The 21,149-nt window shown below is 46.3% G+C and overlaps 1 protein-coding gene across 5 annotated transcripts in view; it reads left to right on the top strand.

The window, feature by feature from the left end:
* Positions 1-14,878: 14,878 nt before the first annotated feature.
* ANKRD17 (ankyrin repeat domain 17) overlaps positions 14,879-21,149 on the top strand; it is a 140,622-nt gene continuing 134,351 nt past the window's right edge. For 2 of the 5 annotated variants that reach the window (XM_058181839.1, XM_058181838.1), the window contains exon 1: positions 14,880-15,508. In XM_058181839.1, the coding sequence (XP_058037822.1) occupies positions 15,059-15,508 (450 nt within the window). In that variant the 5' untranslated portion in view covers positions 14,880-15,058. Of the gene's footprint in view, positions 15,509-21,149 lie in introns of all 5 variants that reach the window. The other 3 variants (XM_058181843.1, XM_058181842.1, XM_058181840.1) reach the window with 2 other exon arrangements.

Below are 21,149 nucleotides of genomic sequence, written 5' to 3'. Positions count from 1 at the left end.
CTCCTCTGCCTCCCCGTCTGCCCCAGGTTTGCCAAGGCAGCGTCGGAAGAGGCAAAGTGGAGCCCAAATTGACCGCGTGAAAACTCTGCCTCCTGGTCAGCCAAGGACCCTCGCTCGCTCTCGCTCTCCTGGGTGGGGGGAGATTCGGCTCTGCCTAAAATGAACGGATGCCGCAAAATGCACCCTCACCTCTTTGGCGCCTCCTCAGGAAGTCTCAATCCGGACTTTTTCAGAACGCCGCAGGACGGGGGACAAATTTTAAAAAAACGGGACTGTCCCGCCAAAAGCTGGACGTCTGGTCACTATAAACTAAGGAGAAATTTCCTGACAGTTAGAACAATTAATAAGTGGAACGACTTGCCTGCAGAAGTTGTGAATGCTCCAACACTGGAAATTTTTAAGAAAATGTTGGATAACCATCTGACTGAGATGGTGTAGGGTTTCCTGCCTGGGCAGGGGGTTGGACTAGAAGGCCTCCAAGGTCCCTTCCAACTCTGTTGTTATATTATATTATTATAAAATTCTAGATCATCTAGAATCTTAACTGGATAACCCTAGATTTATCTCTGATAACTTTGATTTTGTGGTGATAGAAACACATCACAAATTAATGCATAGTTTAAGTGCAATACATGACCCCAGTAAATTGCAGTTTATTCAATAAAGCATAGTTTTATAACTGAAAAAGAACAACATATAAGTAAAATTATACAAATAATTCTCAAAGAAAAAAGAAACAGAAACATCCTACTGAATTTTAAATGTTTGCAAGAATTGTTATTTTACAGTACTTATAAGTGCATAAAGAACATAAAAGTGCTTTAAAAGAAAAAACACAAAATGTAATATTTCATAAGAGTTAAGTTATAATTATAAACATAATTAAAATTAATATTACTCAACTACACATATATTTATTTCCAATATACTTATATAAGTGTCATTCTTTTTAATCTACTGTACTTTATAAAAATGAGTTCCATATTTCACTATACTTGTCCATATAAAGTCTATATCTATATGCAATCCACCAATAGGTGGCAAGTTTAATTAGGTGTCAATCGATTGAGTAAATCATACATTTGTCCATTCAATGTTGAACATTAGTCTTTCAGCCATAGTAAGGGCATGGAGAAGCCATTTATATTCTCCATTTGTCAAATTCTATGTAATATTCCAATATAATATTAGCAGATTCTAAATAAGACACAATCAGGCTTGTCCAACCATCAAATTTCAAAGATAAAAGTCTCTGTATCTGAAGGATTATCAAACCTGTGAATCTGGTTTTGGAGATTAATGCAGAATACGTTAATCTGGGGAACACATGAAATACTGAAGTTGTATTGGTTTGACAAGACTTCAAAATTTTGCAAAAAATTTCTCTTTAGAAATACATCCATAATTACAAAAACTTTTGAAAAGTTCAGTGTTGGCCCACCTGAAAACCATCACAGATCTGTTGCTAGATCCCTTGCAATTTGCAAATAGATCAGCAGATGTTGCTATTAATATGGCATTGCACTACAACTTAAAACATCTTGCATCCCCAAAGACCTATGCAAAGGTCCCTTTTGTAGACTTCAGCTCGATATTTAACACCATCATTACTGAAATCCTCCCCTTTAAACTGACTCAACTAGCTGTGCTTGACCATACTTGAAGATGGATTATAAGCTTTTTAACTAATAGAAAGCAGCAGGTGAAGCTAGGTAAAATCAGATTGAATATCCATCCAATTAGCACAGGAGTGCCCCCTCCCCAGCCTCTCCATTACTCTTCTCTCCATACCTCAATGACTGCATCTCAAAGGATCCTTCTGTTAAAATACAGAAGTTTACAAATGATACAACAGTCATTGGTCTCACTTGAGATGATGATGAGTCTGCATATAGCAGGGGCGTCAAACTCAATACCCATGGGCTGGATCCGGCCCATGGGGTGCTTAAATCTGGCTTGCAAGGCTGGCCTGGAAATATCAAAGGACCAGCCCATGGTGCCTCTGCTGGCCAAAACGAGCCGCGCTGAGGCCTCCCAGTAGATCAACTGGCCCTGTGGTCCAGCCAGAACAATTTGCCACCCAATAGACATGAAAGAAAGGACCGTGAGATGGACAAGTAGATACCAATCTACTACATTTCAATCCCCAGAAGACAGCTGGAAAGACAATAGGGGAGGGTGGAAATTCATTGTAGTTTTCTTTCTTGACTCATTTATGTTATATCCAGTTAAATGGACTCTGGGGGATTGTATTTGGGAATGATTGCCACAACAAGTTCTGAACACTTTGCATTTCTGTCTGGTGGGAGAGAAATTTGTCCAGCATGTTTGCATTGCCTGTATTCTAGAAGTAGCTATACCAGCATACACAGAGACACCCCATTCAGAATTAGACTGAGGTTATCCCCTTCACCCATTTCCACAAGAAGCTGCTTCTAGGTTGATTTTTGCTCTTTGACACTAAGGCCCAAGCAGTCATATCTCCCTGCTAATTCCATGGGGGAGTGGCATCCCCCTCAGGCAATTCCCTCACTTGAAGAAATAGCAGAAAAGAGATTTCCAAACCCCAAGCCCTGATTATGACTCATAAATGATGCTGCCCAGCTACCCAGTAAAAGCAGGATATGTTGCATCGGTGGTCCCATGAGTGGGAGTCCCAGGGCTCATTGTGTGTAATTTTAAAAATACTAAATAGCCTGGATTGCACACTGGCTAACTTCAGTTTGGCCTCACAAATCCTGGATGCACTAAAGTAAGAGCTAGGGCAGGTTCAAGAACCATCTCTTGGAAATGGGCAGCCTGTAGTTATTTAATGGAAAACCATGGCTGTGAAGAGTTTTGGGGCTTGTGCTTGTTTCAAACCTGTGGAAGCTCACAGAAAGTGACATCAAACATCTGAAAATAACTGGCACAGGAAAATTGGATACTGTAAATTTCTTTCCAGAATTTTTTGTCTTGGTTGTAGACCTTCATGGTTGAAAGCTTTCCTTTTGGGAGCCAAGGGATACTTTTCTACTGCCTCTGCCACTGTATCCCCCTCCCATGCATGAGCTGCCTTAAGACCTGCAGGCCTACCCCTCCAAAACACAATGAAAAAGGAAACCAGCTTGTTTTAATGATGGTTCAAATTGACCATGAGTATCAAGTATACTTGGACACTATCCTGGATTGTTCTGAGGGTAAAATAATTGGCAAAAATTATTTGCCCTAGCACAGAGATGGCTAATCTTTGGGGATTTTTAAATAGATTTTTAAATAAGGGTTTTTTAAGGGGGGGAGGGATATGACGGGTGGGGGAGAAAACCCGTCGGGGAGGGAGCCAGTCCCCGGGCTTGGTTGCGGCATTACGACATCTGGTCTGAAGGCAGAGGGGGAGGGGTTCATTTCAGGTTTAGAGGGTCGTTCAATCTGTATGGCAAGTGGGAGAGGCAGATATGGCGGAGGGGGGGGCTCCGCATCGAGTGTTGGGAGCACGCGCTCGCTGCTTGAAAGCGATCACGTGCTCCGGCCCCTCAGTCCCTACCCGTTCCTCGGGCGGCCGTGATCCTCAGAGCTTGGATCTTCGGTTGATGTTATGTAATGCCCGGTCCGTGGTTAATAAAGCTCCCCTGCTTTGTGATCTTATTCAGGGGGAGTCCGCGGACCTTATGGGCATTATGGAGACCTAGTTGGGCCCAGAGGGGGTTCCCCTTGTTGAGCTGTGCCTCCAGGTTTCCGAGCATTTCATCAACCGAGGCCCAAGGTAGGGGTGGGGGGGTGGCGGTTGTCATTAAGGAGGATCTAGAGCCGAGGGAGGCCACTGTTCCTCAGATTGCCGGCTGTGAATCCCTCTATGTGAGGTGGGGCCATAGGAATCAGTTGGGCTTGTTGATCGCGTACCTGGCTCCTTGCTGCGTGAACACAGCCCTGCCCGAGCTGTTGGAGGTACTTGCCGGTGTGGCGGTTGAGACCCCCAGACTTATGGTTATGGGGGATTTCAACCTGCCATCAGCTGGCTTGTCATCGACTGCAGCTCGGGAGTTCCAGGCTTCCATGACGGCCTTGGACCTGATTCGAGTAAATGATGGCCCTACACACATGGGAGGAGGCACGCTGGATCTAATTTATATCTCTGGACAGTGGTTAAATGATCTGGAATTAGATGATTTAGTAACAGAACCGTTGTCATGGACAGATCATTTTCTCCTTCGCCTGGACCTCCGAACCGCCACCCACCATCGCAGGGAGACGGAACCTATCGTTGGTTCCGTCCCAGGCGCCTGATGGACCCTGAGAGGTTCCTGGCGGAGCTTGGGCCATTCCTGAGGATCTGGCCCACGGCTCGACTGAGGAACTAGTTGCGGCCTGGGAACAGGCGCGGCTGGGGCCTTGGACCGTGTCGTGCCTTTGCGGCCTCTGACCCGGCGCAGATCTCGTCCGGCCCTTGGTTCTCCGAGGGGCTGAGGAGATGAAACGCCGGAGAAGATGCCTAGAGAGCACCTGGAGGTCCAGTCGTTCGAAGCTGATCGGACACTAGTTGGGTCCTATTCTAGGACCTACCTAGTGGCAATGAGGAGGCGGCGTTCTCGCCTCCACCCTCATTGCGTCGGCAGATAACTGCCCGGCCGCCCTGTTTCGGGTGACCCGCTCCCTCCTTCATCAGGAGGTGCGGGATGACCCTCTGCAGGGACGTGCCGAGGAGTTTAGTGGTTATCTATACGATAAAATCGCTCAGCTCCGGGATGGTCTGGACCGAAATTGGGATGATCCAAGCGAGGGAGAGGAGGCACGTCTTGTTGAGTCTGTTTGGCATGAGTTTGACCCTGTGGCTCCCGAGGACGTGGACAGGTTGTTGGAGAGGCTTCACGCCACTACATGTATACTGGACCCGTGTCCTTCCTGGCTGGTACTGGCCACTCAGGAGGTGACACGAGGCTGGCTCCAGGGGATTATCAACGCTTCTTTGTTGGAGGGGGTTTTCCCTGCCGCCTTGAAAGAGGCGGTGGTGAGACCCCTCCTCAAGAAGCCCTCCCTGGACCCAGCTATTTTGGGTAATTATCGTCCAGTCTCCAACCTTCGCTTCGTTGCGAAGGTTGTAGAGAGTGCTGTGGCGTGACAGCTACCCCAATACCTGGATGAAGCCATCTATCTAAACCCGTTCCAGTCCGGCTTCCGACCCGGATACAGCACGGAGACAGCTTTGGTCGCATTGGTGGATGATCTCTGGAGGGCCAGGGACAGGGGATATTCCTCTGCCCTGGTCCTATTAGACCTCTCAGCGGCTTTTGATACCATCGACCATGGTATCTTGCTGCGCCGGTTGGAGGGATTGGGAGTGGGAGGCACCGTGTATCGGTGGTTCTCCTCCTATCTCTCTGACCGTTCGCAGACGGTGTTGGCAGGGGGGCAGAGGTCGGCTGCGAGGTGCCTCACTTGTGGGGTGCCGCAGGGGTCGATCCTCTCGCCCCTTCTGTTCAACATCTATATGAAACCGTTGGGTGAGATCATCAGTGGCTTTGGGGTGAGATACCAGCTGTACGCTGATGACACCCAGCTGTACTTTTCCACCCCGGGCCACCCCAATGAAGCTGTTGAAGTGCTGTCCCGGTGTTTGGAAGCCGTACGGGTCTGGATGGGGAGAAACAGGCTCAAGCTTAATCCCTCCAAGACGGAGTGGCTGTGGATGCCGGCACCCCGATTCAGTCAGCTGCAGCCGCAGCTGACTGTTGGAGGCGAGTTATTGGCCCCAAAGGATAGGGTGCGCAACTTAGGTGTCCTCCTGGATGAACGGCTGTCGTTTGAAGATCATTTGACGGCCGTCTCCAGGAGGGCCTTCCACCAGGTTCGCCTGGTTCGGCAGTTGCGCCCCTTCCTTGATCGGGATGCCTTGTGCACAGTCACTCATGCACTCGTTACCTCTCGCTTGGATTATTGTAATGCTCTCTACATGGGGCTCCCCTTGAGGTGCACCCGGAGGCTTCAGTTAGTCCAGAATGCAGCTGCGCGGGTGATAGAGGGAGCTTCGCGTAGCTCCCGCGTAACACCGCTCCTGCGCAGACTGCACTGGCTACCTGTGGCCTTTCGGGTGCACTTTAAGGTTTTGGTCACTACCTTTAAAGCGCTCCATGGCTTAGGGCCTGGGTACTTACGGGACCGCCTGCTGTTACCGCATGCCTCCCACCGACCCGTACGCTCTCACAGAGAGGGACTTCTCAGGGTGCCGTCCGCCAAGCAATGTCGGCTGGCGGCCCCAGGAAGGTCCTTCTCTGTGGGGCTCCACACTCTGGAGCAGGCTTCCCCGGGTTTACGCCAAATACCTGACCTTCGGACCTTCCGCCGCGAACTGAAGACACATCTTTTCATTCGCGCGGGGCTGGCTTAAATTTTATTGATTTTAAATTTTCTATTATTAATTTTAAGGGGTTCTATTTATTTATTTATTTATTTATTTGATTTCTATACCGCCCTTCTCCCGAAGGACTCAGGGCGGTGTACAGGTAAAATAAAACAGACAGTACAATATATAATTTAAAATGCAATTAAAAAACTTAAATTTAAAATTGGCCTGAAAATTAAAATATACAGTGAGCTAAAACCCCATTTAAAATTAGTTAATAAAAATTTTAAAATTTGATAAAATTCAATTTAAGACAGCCCCGCGCAAATAAAAAGATGCGTCTTCAGTTCGCGACGGAATGTCCGAAGGTCAGGTATTTGGCGTAAACCCGGGGGAAGTTCATTCCAGAGTGTTTTATATATTTTATATATTTCTAGTTTTATATATTTTAAAGTTTTTAGGCCAATTATAAAATAAGTTTTTTAATTTGTATTTTAATTGTATATTGTATTGTCTGTTTTTACTTTTGGCTGTACACCGCCCTGAGTCCTTCGGGAGAAGGGCGGTATAAAAATTGAATAAATCATCATCATCATCATCATCATCATCATCATCATCATCATCTTTTTGGCATTGCGTGCCAAAAGTCTGAGCACACGAGCGCTCCCGCGCTCCCGCATGCCCACATCCATAATGCAATGCGCACCCCCCAAAAAATGCCCCTTTTTCCAAGAGGGCTGACATACCTCTTACTGGAGGACAACTAGGTACCGGCCCGTTCCCTGGCGAAACAGCCATTCCCCAGCTAGCACATAGCACTGCCGAGATGTCAGGGCTGAGAGCACTGCCGGAGAAGCTCTGAACATGCAGTTTTGCTGGGCTCCTCCCTGCTGGGAGCCACCCTTCCCTGGCTGATGGCTGCTCTCTCAGCCCCGCCGGGGAAGCTATGAACCCGCATCTTGCCTGGGCTCCTTTCTGCTGGAAGCTGCAGGCTGAGTAGGTGCAGCTGGTGGCGGACCAGCAGCTGGTGAGTTCCGAACGCACAGCTTGCCTGGCCTCCTTCCCCCCTGAGAACCATTGTTCCCTGGCTCAGCTCGGCATGGCATGGCATCCCCACCCGACCCCCACCACTACACTGCCTGCAGTTGGGTCCGTCACCTGACCCCTGCCACACCCACCGCTGCACCGTCGGCCGAGCCAATCCCAGGGAAGGAGCGGCAGGTGGGACAGCCAGCTGCCCAGCCAGCAAATGCAGCCCCGTGTACCTGAGCCAGTTGCTCTTGCCCTTCCCCATGAAGCCTGTGGCTCCCAGCAGAGAGGAGCCCAAGCAAGCCATGTGTTTGGAGCTTCCCTGTTGGGGCCGAGAGCACTTCTGCTGTATGCCGCCATCCCTTCTCCGGAGAAGAAGCGAGCTGCCAAAGGAGCAGGAAGCTGGTTGGGCAGTCTCCTCCGACCCAGCTGGTCTGCTCTCCACAATGCTGGCGACAGCGGCGGCTTGCTTTCCTGCCCCAAATGCGGCGCACAAACTTTCCCCAATGCTTCCCAAACTTTGGTGCAGGGCCGAGGGCAGGCTGTAGGCCAATGGTTTCAACCTTTATAGTGCTGTGACCCCTTTAATACAATTCCCCATGATGTGGCGACCCCTTTAAAAGAATTCCCCACGATGTGGCGACCCCAACCATAAAATTATTTTCGTTTTGAATTTATCGCGCCTGAAGCCATATTGGCTAGCAATCTGAACTGCTTGTGATTGCCTTGAGGACGGAGGCATTAAAGCGGAGACTCCTCCCCTATTAAGTTCATCATGCCTGAAGTCAGATTAGGCTAGCGATTGGGAGTGATTGCAGCTGGCTTGAGAGGGAGACATCAGAGCAAAGATTTCTCTCTTTTTTAATTCATCGCGCCTGAAGCCGAATTTGGCTAGCGATTTGAAGAGCCTGCAGCTGGCTTGTGACGTCAACCATTGGAGCGCGATTCTTCAACTCGCAAGTATACTTCCCATATTTCTGATGGTCTTAGGCAACCCCTGGCAAATCGTCATTCGACCCCCAACAGGGTCCCGACCCACAGGTTAAGAACCGCTGCTGTAGGCAGAGAGGGAGGAGCAGCTGCTATGCGTCAGGGCTCTGGGAAGAGGCGGCCAAAAGCTCCATGCAGAGGTTGCCAATCACGAGTCCTTGGGATGCCTGCTTCCAAGGCTTGACTACTTTGAAGCAAGTGGCCGGGAAGCTTTCTCGCCGAGACAAGCAAATGGACGCTGTATGCGCTCTCGCCTCATTTGCTCACTTGCGCTGTGTGCGGGTAAACTGGGAGCTCCGCTTCAGGTGCCAATTGAAAACAGTGCTGAGCTGCGCAGAGTGGCAAACTCTGAAGCTGAAAGAGGCTGAGGAGCGGCAGACCTGGTATCGGAGTCAGGAAAAAGGGGGGTACCTGATGGCAGTTCCCCCTACAAGCGCAGCGTCCATTTGCCTGTCTCGGTGAGGAAACTTTCCGGCCGCTCGCTGCAAAGTAGCTGAGCTGTTCCCTTGGAAGAAGGTGCCCCCGGGGCTCGTGATTGGTAGCCTCCGCATGGAGCTTTCGGCTGCCTCTCTGGGAAGCTTCCTCACCGAGACAGGCAGCTGGATGCTGCGCGCACTCTTGCCTCCCATGCACTGCGTGCAGGGAAACTGGGACCTCGCTTCAGGTACCAATTGAAAACAGCACTGAGTTGTGCAGAGTGGCAAACTCCAAAGCTGAAAGAGGCTGAGGAGCGGCAGGACTGGTATTGGAGTCAGCCAGAGAGGAAAGGGGGGTAGTTGGTACCAGTCCCCCCTACAAGTGCAGTGTCCATTTGCCTGTATCAGTGAGGACGCTTCCCAGCCACTCGCTTCAAAGTAACTAAGCCATTCCCTTGGAAGCAGGTGCTCCCAGGGCTCCGTGATTGGCAGCCTCTGCATGGAGCTTTCGGCCACCTCTCCCCACAGCCCCGATGCATAGGAGCTGCCTGCTCCTCCCTCTCTGCCTTTTTTAAAAATTTGCATTTATATCCCACCCTTCTCCGAAGACTCAGGGCGGCTTACACTATGTTAGCAATACCGCCTGCCCTCAGCCCTGTGCCTAAATTTGGGAAGCATTGGGGAAAGTTTGTGCGCCGCATTTGGGGCAGGAAAGCAAGCTGCCGCTGTCGCCAGAATCGTGGAGAGCAGGCCAGCCGGGTCAGAGGAGACTGCCCAACCAGCTTCCTGCTCCTCCGGCAGCTCGCTTCTTCCCCAGAGAAGGAATGGTGGCATACAGCAGAAGTGCTCTTGGCCCCAACAGGGAAGCTCTGAACACGAGGCTTGCTTGGGCTCCTCTCTGCTGGGAGCTGCAGGCTACAGGGGGAAGGGCAAGAGCAACCGGCTCAGGCACATGGGGCAGCATTTATTTATTTATGTATTCGAATTTTTATACCGCCCTATCTCCCGAAGGACTCAAGGCGGTTCCCAGCCAGATAAAAACATGCAAATAATACAGGTAAAAACAACAATTAAAAAACTTATTAATTAGGCCAAATTAAAAATATCACTAGATATTTTTAAAATAATATAAAACCCCATTAAAAACTAAATTTAAAAACTAAAACCCTAGGCTAGCCCTGCGCAAATAAATAGATGTGTCTTAAGCTCGCGGCGGAAGGTTCGGAGGTCAGGAAGTTGATGAAGCCCTGGGGGAAGCTCATTCCAGAGGGTGGGAGCCCCCACAGAGAAAGCCCTTCCCCTGGGTGTCGCCAGTCGGCACTGCCTGGCAGACGGCACCCTAAGGAGTCCCTCTCTGTGAGAGCGTACGGGTCGGTGGGAGGCAATTGGTGGCAGTAGGCGGTCCCGTAAATAACCCGGCCCTATGCCATGGAGCGCTTTAAAGATGATAACCAAGACTTTGAAGCGCACCCGAAAGGCCACAGGTAGCCAGTGCAGTCTGCGCAGGAGTGGTGTAACATGGGAGCCACGAGGGGCTCCCTCTATCACCCGCGCAGCTGCATTCTGAACCAACTGAAGCCTCCGGATGCCCTTCAAGGGGAGCCCCATGTAGAGAGCGTTGCAGTAATCCAAGCGAGATGTCACGAGTGCATGAGTGACCGTGCATAAGGCATCCCGGTCTAGGAAGGGGCGCAACTGGCGGACCAGGCGAACCTGGTAAAAAGCTCTCCTGGAGACGGCCGTCAAATGATCTTCAAAAGACAGCCGTCCATCCAGGAGAACGCCCAAGTTGTGCACCCTTTCCATCGGGGCCAATAACTCACCCCCAACAGTCAGCCGTGGATGCGATTTGCTGGCTGGGCGGCTGGGTGCCCCCCCTGCTGCTCCTTCCCCAACATTGGCTTGGCTGGCAGCGCAGCAGCGGGTTTGGTGAAGATCAGGTGACGGGCCCAACCACAAGCAGTGTAGTGGTGGGGGTCAGGTTGGGGTGCTGTGCCAAGCCAGGGAATGACAGTTCCCAGCGGGGAAGGAGGCCAGGTATTTGCCAGCCGTGCGTTTGGAGGTCACTGGCTGCTAGTCCGCCAAAGCCCCACCAGCTGCACCTGCTCAGCCTACAGCTCCCAGCAGGGAGGAGCCCAGGCAAGCTGGGCGTTCATCGCTTCCCCGGTGGATCCAAGAGAGCAGCCATCAGCCAGGGAAGGGCAGCTCCCAGCGGGGAGGAGACCAGGCCACGGGTCATCTGCTCAGGCAGCCTACCACCACCACCCCACCTTCATTGGCTGCTGGTCCAGACTACCTGGGGCTGCGCAAAAAGCCTGCATGGGCAGGCAGGGAGGGAAGCCCCGGCTTACCTTGCTCTGCTCCCTTTGGATTGACTGCCAGGATCTCCTCTCCGCATCTTTTGGCATGCACCTGTTGCTGGTTTTTGCACCTGCATGCGTGCCAGAAACCAGACCAGCTGGCCGGTGTGCATGCGCACTCTGGAAACAGGAAGATCATCTTCCTGGAGGGAGCATGGTTTTCAATCTGCCGGAACCCGGAAGAGCAACTGGTGAGGGCTCACTGTGCCACTTCCGGCACGCGTGCCATAGGTTCGCCAACACGGCCCTAGCACAAAATGGGGGATTGTGGGAAGTGCCAGAGACCTCCTAGCACCAGAAATCTCAAAAAACAGTGCCAAATGATTCAAGCCAGCCCTTGCCCTTTTAAGAAAACAAAGAAGCACCAGCTGAAAGAAAAACACAGAGTAGTCCTGCTAAGAGAGCTGACCATAGAAATACTTAAGTAGAACCATTAAAATTTATTTATTTATTGTATTTACTTGTCAAACACAACAGTATAAGCATGAAATAACCATACGAATTGGATATAATCAAAGGGAACATTAGGACAGGAACGCTAGGCACGCTGGTGCTCTTATGTATGCCCCTTACAGACCTCTTAGGAATGGGGTGAGGTCAATAGTAGATAGTCTTTGGTTAAAGCTTTGGGGATTTTGGGAATCAGGATAAAAATTGCTTACCTAGAACTCCCCTTTTCCTCTTTCCTGGCAGAATTAACCCTCAGGATAGGAAAGACAAAGCCTCAGGAACAGGATTAACCCATTAAGGCAAGAAGACAGAATCCAGGACAATCACTTTAACTCAGTGGTTCTCAACCTTTATAGTGCTGCGACCCCTTTAATACAATTCCTGATGATGTGGCGACCCCTTTAATACAATTCCCCACGATGTGGCGACCCCAACCATAAAATTATTTTCATTTTGAATTTATCGCACCTGAAGCCGTATTGGCTAGCAATCTGAACTGCTTGTGATTGCCTTGAGGACGGAGGCATTAAAGCGGAGACTCCTCCCGTATTAAGCCAGATTAGGCTAGTGATTGGGAGTGGTTGCAGCTGGCTTGAGAGGGAGACATCAGAGCAAAGATTTCTCTCTTTTTTAATTCATTGCGCCTGAAGCCGAATTCGGCTAGCGATCTGAAGAGCCTGCAGCTGGCTTGTAGAGTCAACCATTAGAGCGCGATTCTTCGACTCGCAAGTATACTTCCCATATTTCCAATGGTCTTAGGCGACTCCTGGCAAATCGTCATTCGACCCCCAACAGGTTGAGAACCGCTGCTTTAACTAGAGGCACATAAATAAACCCATCAAACTGCAGGAGCTTCAAAGACTATTTTTTTAAAATTTGCATTTATATTCCGCCCTTCTCCGAAGACTCAGGGCAGCTTACACTATGTCAAGCAATAGTCTTCATTCATTTGTATATTATATACAAAGTCAACTTATTGCCCCCAACAATCTGGGTCCTAATTAAGAATAAAAGGCTCAGAGTCACACTTCCAAGTTTGCTTTCAAGCCAGGAGCTGTGTCACTATTTTTCTTGACTTCCTGAATTAAAGGATCCCTTTTCTGGCAACTGCTTCCATGTCTATTTCTTCTCAGCATCGGTGACTACTTCCCAGCTGGGAACAAACCAGGAAAATTTCTTCCAACAAAAGAATGCTCTTCTTGCGTCAACTCAGAAAGCTCAGGCTGCCCAAGAATCTGCTGATACTGTTCTACAGAGGAATTACTGAATCTGTTGTTTGTTCCTCCATAACGGTCTAGTTTGGCACAGCAACCAAACAGGACAGATACAGACTTCTAACAGATAGGTAGCGCTGTAGAAAAAACAATTGGAACCAGCCTGCCTTCCATTGAAGATCTGTAAACTGCACCAACCAGAAAGAAGGCTGAGAATATATCTACAGACCCGTCACATCCTGGACATAATCTGTTCCAACTTCTCCCCTCAGAAAGCCTCTAGAGAAATTGCATACAAAAGGAATTAGATACAAATATAGTTTTTTCCCCCCTGTGCCATTATTCTGGTGAATACTTAATTTCCAAAGCACTAATTTCTCATCTTTTCTCATCTCATCTCATATTATCTTCTATTGATTTATGATTTATCAACTCGCTTGTAACTTATTAATAATTGTAACAATGATTTATTATCTATGATCTATTACTTGCTGTTTATATGCACAAAGTGAGTTTATGCACTGGAGAAAAATTTCTTGTGTGTTCAATCACCCTTGGCCAATAAAGAATTCTATTCTATTCTTATTCTATTCTAAATCAGTTTCTTACTTTAGCTAGAAGACAAACTTTACTGATTCCTGGTGGAAGATATGTAAAATCTCATCTCTTGTAGCAATATAAAAGAATTGCACAATGGTAGTTTTGGAACTGGTTCCAGTCTTGTCTTACAAAAGGAATTTAGTCACACGTTCTATCTTGACTCCATGCTCTGTTCCCAAAGGGAACTTGCTGAAAACATCCTTCATAAATTCAGTCAGGTTTGGTAGACTTGGGGGTGTTTTCAATGCCAATAACATGGGATTTTTTTCCCGCATGACTGTGACATTAAATAATTTATTTATCCAAATTACTATGACTAGTTTTTGTGACAGTCTTATGAGCTGCTTAGCTGGTCTTCACTGACAGCCATTTTTTCTTGCATCTACTTTAAATCAAGGGTGAAATCCAGCAGGTTCTGACAGGTTCTGAAGAACTGGCAGCGGAAATTTTGAGTAGTTCGGAGAACAGGCAAATACCACCTCTGGCTGGCCCCAGAGTGGAGAGGGAATGGGGATATTGCAGTATCCTTCCCTGGAGTGGGGAGGGAATGGGGATTTTGCAGTATCCTTCCCTGGAGTGGGGAGGGAATGGGGATTTTGCAGTATCCTTCCCCTGCCATACCCAAGCCACGCCCACAAAACCAGTAGTAAAAAAAATTGGATTTCACCACTGCTTTAAATAAGTTTTAGCCAAATCTTGTTGTGTTGGCGTCAAGACTTGCATCTGAGCCTCTGCAGGATCTCATTTAGCAAATTCATTGAAGATTTCTCCTCCTCCATCAATTTCCCTGGACCCATTAAAATTATAATAATAATGGCGCATCTGACATTAAGCCAACTGTTGATCGTTTGAATCTTGTTGCCATTTCAACAGTTCATAGAAGGAAAATAAAATATTAAAAAAATTTCATTTAGCCGACGAGCGAAGTCTCTGTTTATACAGTCTGGTGATCTAGAACAGGAGTCTCCAATCTTGGCAACTTTAAGCCTGGCGGACTTCAACTCCCAGAATTCCCCAGCCAGCAAAGTCCGCCAGGCTTAAAGTTGCCAAGGTTGGAGACCCTTGATCTAGAAGCCTGAAAATATCTGATCGGGAGAATGGCGAGACATGCACTCACAGCGACCTCCCAAGACGCAAGTTTCCAATAAAGCACATTTAGGAAAGCTGACCCGGTTGTTACTATTTCCAAGTTCTGAACCCCCACCCTTTTTTAACCCCCACCCCAACCCCCACCCCGCTTTCCTTCGGGCCCAGAGATATTCCCACCAAAGAAAAGCAAGCGACTTTAAAAGCTGAGGTGAGAGGCACGTGCCGCCTTCCCAAGTTTTGAAGAACGTCGGCTGCCCCACTGCGAGAGGGCGCACCGCGATGACGCACGCTCCGAACGCGGAAGCCCGAAGCCCAGAGCGTGCGCAGACAACCAGCCCCCAAAAAACCGGAGTGGCTGCTTTTCCGGCTGCGGTAAAGCGTGGCTGCGCTTGCGCGAAAAGAACGGCGAGGCTGACGAAAAGCCTGGGCGGGGCAGAAGGCAGCGCAGGACGGTGGTGGCGGCGGCGGCAGCAGCAAAGCAAGCCGGGTCGGGCCCCGCTGACTTTTCCCATCTCGCGAGAATTCCTGACTCCGCGACGGCCCTGGAGGTGACCGGCGGCGAGAGCAGAGAAGCCAGCGGTGGCGCGAGCAGTCATGGAGCCGCCTTCTCCTGCCCGGGCGGAGGTGAAGGGCAGCGGTGGACTTGAGGGAAACTCCAGTTCTTCTCCGTGCTCGGCCGAGGGGCTCGCCAGGGTGTGCGATCTCCTCCTGAAGAGCGACCCGTCACAGCAGCAACCCCCGCCGTTGTCATCGTCGTTAACGCCGCCGCCGCCGCCGCCTTCCCAGCCGCCGCCAAAGCGAAGCTGGACTCGGCGGCGGCGGCGGCGGCAATCGGGGGTGGAAAGCAGTGGCACCAACTGCAGCAGCAGCAGCGAAAGCAGCTGCGGTGCCAGCGACGAAGAAGAGGACGTCGAGGAGGAGGAGGAGGACGAGGAGGAGGAGGAAGAAGAAGAGGAGGAGGAGGAGGAGGAAGAAGAAGACGAGGAAGAAGAAGAAGAGGAGGAAGAGGAGGAGGAAGAGGAAGAAGAGGAGGAAGTATCGGAGGTAGGTGACGGGCTCGCCGGGGGTCACCTCTCTTTTTGTCCCGGGGTCTTTGCGGGACGGAAGGAAGCGAGAGTCTCCGGAGTTATGGGTCGGATCTGGTTTCATAACACCGTCCTTGTGGCGACGGCGCTAGAAACCGCAGCAGGGGCAGGCGCGCAACGCTGCGCCGGGGAAAAAGAAGATCGCGCGGCACCCAGAGCCCCCCGACGGGCGGCACCTGGGCTAGACCTGCCTGCCTGCCTGCCTGCTCGCCCGCCCGAAGCTGGACCAGGAGGTGGAGAAGAGACCACGAGGGCATTAACCTGGCCAGTGGGGAACGGAACACAGGGCGATTCGACTCCTCCCGCCTGGTCTTGTTCCCAGGAGGGTATGTGGACTTAGAGACTGCCGCTAAATTTGTTTCTGTAGACGTCTCGATGGAAAGGGGGTCAAGTAAACTATCGACCTGGGATGGTCTTTATTTCCTATTTCTTAGAGCTTGTCCTGTGCTTTTAAGAATTGTAAGGGAATTTCGACTTTTATTTTTTTTAAGTATTGCAATCAGATAGTCTGCTTCTTCTTCCTACTGGTATCCTGGCAAACAGTATTGGAGCGGATCCTGACAAATTTTGAACTTTGGGATAGGATGAAAAAGAAGAAGGAAACTTAGACGCTTCATAAAAAAAATAATGGGAAGGGTTGCATATTTGGAAAATTAATTTAGCCCTGTACTAAGTGTATATATTTAGAGACATTTGAGATTAGTGATGTGTGCTTTCAATTATGTCTTCATTTGTTGCCTTAGATCTGAGCTGCTCTAGGGTTTGGGTATATAACATCTTTCATAACCTTTCACATTTTGAAGCACTTTAATGAGGCCCTAGCCAATTTACTTTGTTGTAATCACAATCATTTTAACATGCATCGTCAACTTTTGAGCTCTATTAAAAAGTTTGCAGTGGTTAAGACAACATATAGTTTCTGTGATTTTGGCCGAAGCATTGTGGTTTATTTATGTTTTATGTGATTTCTCCCTTGGTAACTATTTTGTGAGAGTACCCCAAAACGGTTTCAAAATGTTAAATATGCCCCCAAAAGACAAGCTAACCCAAATTTAAAGCACATGCAAGCAACATATTGGGCATTATCAACATTTTAGAATCAAGGTGGAAATCATCTACATATAAGTATAGATGTTAACAGCAAATATAATGTAAATAATATTAAGAAATGGGTTACTGATATATCAGTTTTTCTTTCAGAAGCCCAAGGATTCTGCAGGAGTGTTTAAAACTTGTTTAAATGAGAGTGAATGAAGAGCATGTTGCTAAGGATGGGGTTCAGTGTCATTGCAATATGAATCTCTCTCACATTTAATACTGAATAGCCCTTCTGAACTGTTATCTATGCATGATAATGGCTATGGGGTAAGTAAACAAAATTAGAGGAATCCAGATAAAGCAGAGGTACTATTGGAGAATAGAAGAGCTGGACAAGGAGTGGAGATAAGCCAAATTCTGAGTAGAGGTTCCTTCTACTTGAAAGATCAACTCTGCAAATTTGGAATGTTTTTGAATTGAGCTATGTTATCCATAGGTGGTAGCTATGTACAACTTCAACCATAACTCCCTATGTAAAACCAGTCATTATCACCTCACATCTGGTAATATCTGCTTTTAAAATGCATTTAAAAAATGGTGGTTGGACTGATCAATTTATTCTAATTGACTTCAAAATATGTTTTTTAATAAAAAGGATACTATTTTCCCATACTAAGTGCACTCAGCAACACAGGTCTTGCATTGCATTTCATGATTGTAACACAAGCTTAATTTGCTAGGAGATGTTCTATTATATCATTTGGTTTATAAAGGTCCCTCCCTTTTAAGCTTTAGGTAAGCTGTTAATGTTTAGCTTGTAAATATCTCTTCTGATAATATTTTGCTTTTATAACAAAATTAAGAACATATTCTTACTTTTGACACATAGGTGTAAAACCAACTACCTCAGATAGGAATAGCCTTTAAAATATTCTTAGAAATGTTGAGACACTAAGAAAACTTTTACTTCTGTGTTTTGTTTTGTTTTATTTTGCTTAAAAATGCCCCAGACAGTCCATATTTTTTAAAATAAGGTATTTTAGATTCAAAACATTTTGTACAATGTTTCGGATGTATTATTTAGTTGCAGATTTGATAGATAAATAGATTGTTGTTACCCAGTGTCAACTCTCTAATAGATTTTGTTCAGGACAATCTGTTCTCAAAATTATCTTTCAGATCTTCCAATGGTGTTCTCACCGCAACCGTAATTGAATCTGTCTGTCTGTCTTTCTTTATACACACACACACACACACACACACACACACACACACACACACACAAAATAAGGTTTGCCAAATAAAAGGGAGTAGCGAAAAACATTTTATTGAGAGTAAGATGTAAAGTATAAAATAAGCATATGCTATATAGTGAGCAATGAAGATTGATTTAATATTCACTTTTTATCAGGATTTTGATTTCCTAAACTCTATAAACCCTATAGTCATCAGTAAGAAATTGTGATTTGGCAGAAGCCCACATTTAGATTATAGTAGATGAGAAGAAAGGAGTAAACATCTCACCTTTTGTTTTATATGTTGGTATAGTTATTAAGTTATTAACTGCCCCCCTAGCAGTTCGAAACCATGCAAATATGAGTAGATTAATAGGTATCACTTAGGTGGGAAGGTAACAGCCTTCATTTACCTTTGGCATATAGCCATGCTCACCACATGAGAATGGAAATTGTCTTCTGACAATGTTGGCTCCTTCAGCCAAGAAATGGAGACAAGCATTGGGCTCTAGAGTCAGATACAACTAAAAGGGAAATCTTTACCTTTATAGTTATTAAGGTATTCGATTGGAAAGGCTCAGCTTAAAGTCCCCCTTGACTATGGTGCAGATAGTGAGTTTGTGCCAGTTAAGTTTCTCTTTAGCCGATATACTTCATAGGAAATAAAATGAGGAGACATTTTTGTTTCAGAGAAAATGTAGGCCATAAATACAATGAAGAAGTAAAATTGTATTTGATATGTGAAGAATGCTACACCTGACTCTAATTTTGTTGATAATTAATATAGGGAATAAGTCATGGATTTGGTAGACAAAGTACAAGCTGTTAACCAATTGTTTCAATAAGCCAACAAATCTATATATACTTGATAGCCATTGTGGTCTTAAACAGAGAAACTAGTCATTGATGGATTTCTGAGTTTAATTATATACAAATAATAATTGTTCTCCATTTACAAGGCAGGTTGGTACGACAACTATCACACTATATCAGATATGTCCTTTTTTAAAACTTGTGTCACTTAGCATTTTGAGACCATGTTAGAAATACTGTATTGTTCGGAATTTAAGATGCTCCGGACTATAAGACACACCTTCCTTTTTTGGTGAGGAAAACAAGAAAAAGAAATCTGCCTCTGCCTCCCAGCAATTTTGCCTCGTTGCAGCAAACAGCAAATAGCCTGCTTTAATTTCATTTTTGTTTTCAGCATAGCTTGATTAGCACAAGAAAAAAAGATCTGCTCCCAGCAATTTACCTCCTTGCAGCAAGCAGCAGAGGCCCGCGCAGCAATAAGCAATGGTGATCCCTGCAGCCTGAAACAACTGAGAGTCGGGAGGCTGATGCAGTGGACAGTCAACTTGTGCTAATTAGGCTGTGCTAAAGCTGAAATGGTCTGTTTCTTCTTGCTGCAAGGAGGTAAATTGCTGGGAGGCAGAGGCCAAAGGGTAGGTGCCAGTGGTTGAGTGGGGCTACATTCGGTGTATAAGACGCACCCAAATTTTCACCCCCTTTTTATAAAATAAAAAAATATTTTTAAATATCTCGTGGCTCCCATGTAACACCTCTCCTGCGCAGACTGCACTGGCTACCTGTGGTTTTCCGGGTGCGCTTCAAGGTTTTGGTAATGATCTTTAAAGCGCTCCATGGCATAGGGCCGGGTTACTTATGGGACCGTCTGCTGCCACCGAATGCCTCCCACCAACCCGTGCGCTCCCACAGGGAGGGACTCCTCAGGGTGCCGTCAGCTAGGCAGTGCCGACTGGCAACGCCCAGGGGAAGGGCCTTTTCTGTGGGGGCTCCCACCCTCTGGAACGAGCTTCCCCCAGGACTTCGTCAACTTCCTGACCTTCGGACCTTCCGCCGCGAGCTTAAGACACATCTATTTATTTGCGCAGGACTGGACTAGATTCTTAAATTTTAATTGTTTAAATTTTAGATTTGGTTTTAACTTGGGGTTTTATTATTTATGTCTATTTTAAATATTCGGCCTATTTAATAAGTTTTTTAGATTAATGTTTTACTGTGTATATTTATGTTGCTTTTAGATGGCTGTACACCGCCCTGAGTCCCTAGGGAGATAGGGCGGTATAAAAATATGAATAAATAAATAAATAAATAAATAAATAAATAAAATATATCTTATAAAAATTTACTATTTAGGTTTATTTTGTAGTTATATAGCCAAACAAAACAATAGGCTGCCACCAACCTCCAATATTTATTTTCTAGAAATGACTTTGTGGTCTAAATAGGATCCAAGGACACTTTACAATGATGCTTTGCACCATTTTAGTTTTCCATTTATTTTTCTTTAAAATACCCATATAAATTTTCAGTTGAAACAAGGAATCCAATGGATGGCAAGGGAAGTACCAGCCAGCATGTAAATGTCATGTAGAGGACCTAAATATTTTTAATTTGACTTGCTTAAATAGACAGTATTATATAGGCATGATACTTGGCCTTGTAAACTGTGTGTTTGTCTAGTGTGTTATGGTTTATTCAGTAAAGGGGACTGAATGATGACTTAATGTGAAATATGAACCTGCTTATTTTGTGTCCAGAAAACACTGTCTCCTATAAATTAAGTCAACATTACTATGGTTAGGTATAAATTGCTTTTTGTATACCTAGGATAGTAGGCTATTTTATTTTTTAAAATAGTATGCATTTCTTACTCATTTAAGTTCTGTTTCTTCAAGAAAATTAGAACATTTCAACCTTACCTTTACGTATGAAAAAGGGTAAATTGGGAAGCAATGATTGCCCAAAGTCTCCAACCAATTGAATGAACATTCACTTCTGTAGTAGAAAAACATAATGTACTCAAAGATCTACTGTAAATCTAAATTACTGATGTGGGTAAATCATAACTATTAGTGCTGTGTGTTTTTTTCTTTGTTAGTCTCATTGAAGATTTAACATCATGAATAATTCATTTCTTTCTGTATTCAATCTATGGGAAGCCTATAATTCTACATTATATTGCTTTGTTAATATTTTAAAATGATAAAATATTGAATACTTAAATACAAAATCTGTGCAGTTAAACTATTTGGAAAATATGAGCCTATTTGTGTACCTAAGTTTGTTTTGTTGTTATTCACAGACAGAAATTTAAAAACTTAGATATATTCTGTAAACCCCCTATTTTAATTACAGGGGATCTGCTTCAGAAAAGAAGGTGACAAAAATCATTTAACTAATTAACTTGATAATACTGTGCAAAACATTCAAAATAGGGTTATGACAAACAATGTTGCTGTGAATAGAGTTCATCTTCTTGAAGCATTAAAGCAGTCACATCCTCAGGAAGGCTTGACAACA

The sequence above is a fragment of the Ahaetulla prasina genome, chromosome 4 (genome assembly GCF_028640845.1).
Source record: "Ahaetulla prasina isolate Xishuangbanna chromosome 4, ASM2864084v1, whole genome shotgun sequence".
Lineage (NCBI taxonomy): Eukaryota > Metazoa > Chordata > Lepidosauria > Squamata > Colubridae > Ahaetulla > Ahaetulla prasina.
The sequence above is the reverse complement of the archived record's forward strand: the minus strand, read 5'-3'. Positions and strand labels throughout refer to the sequence as shown.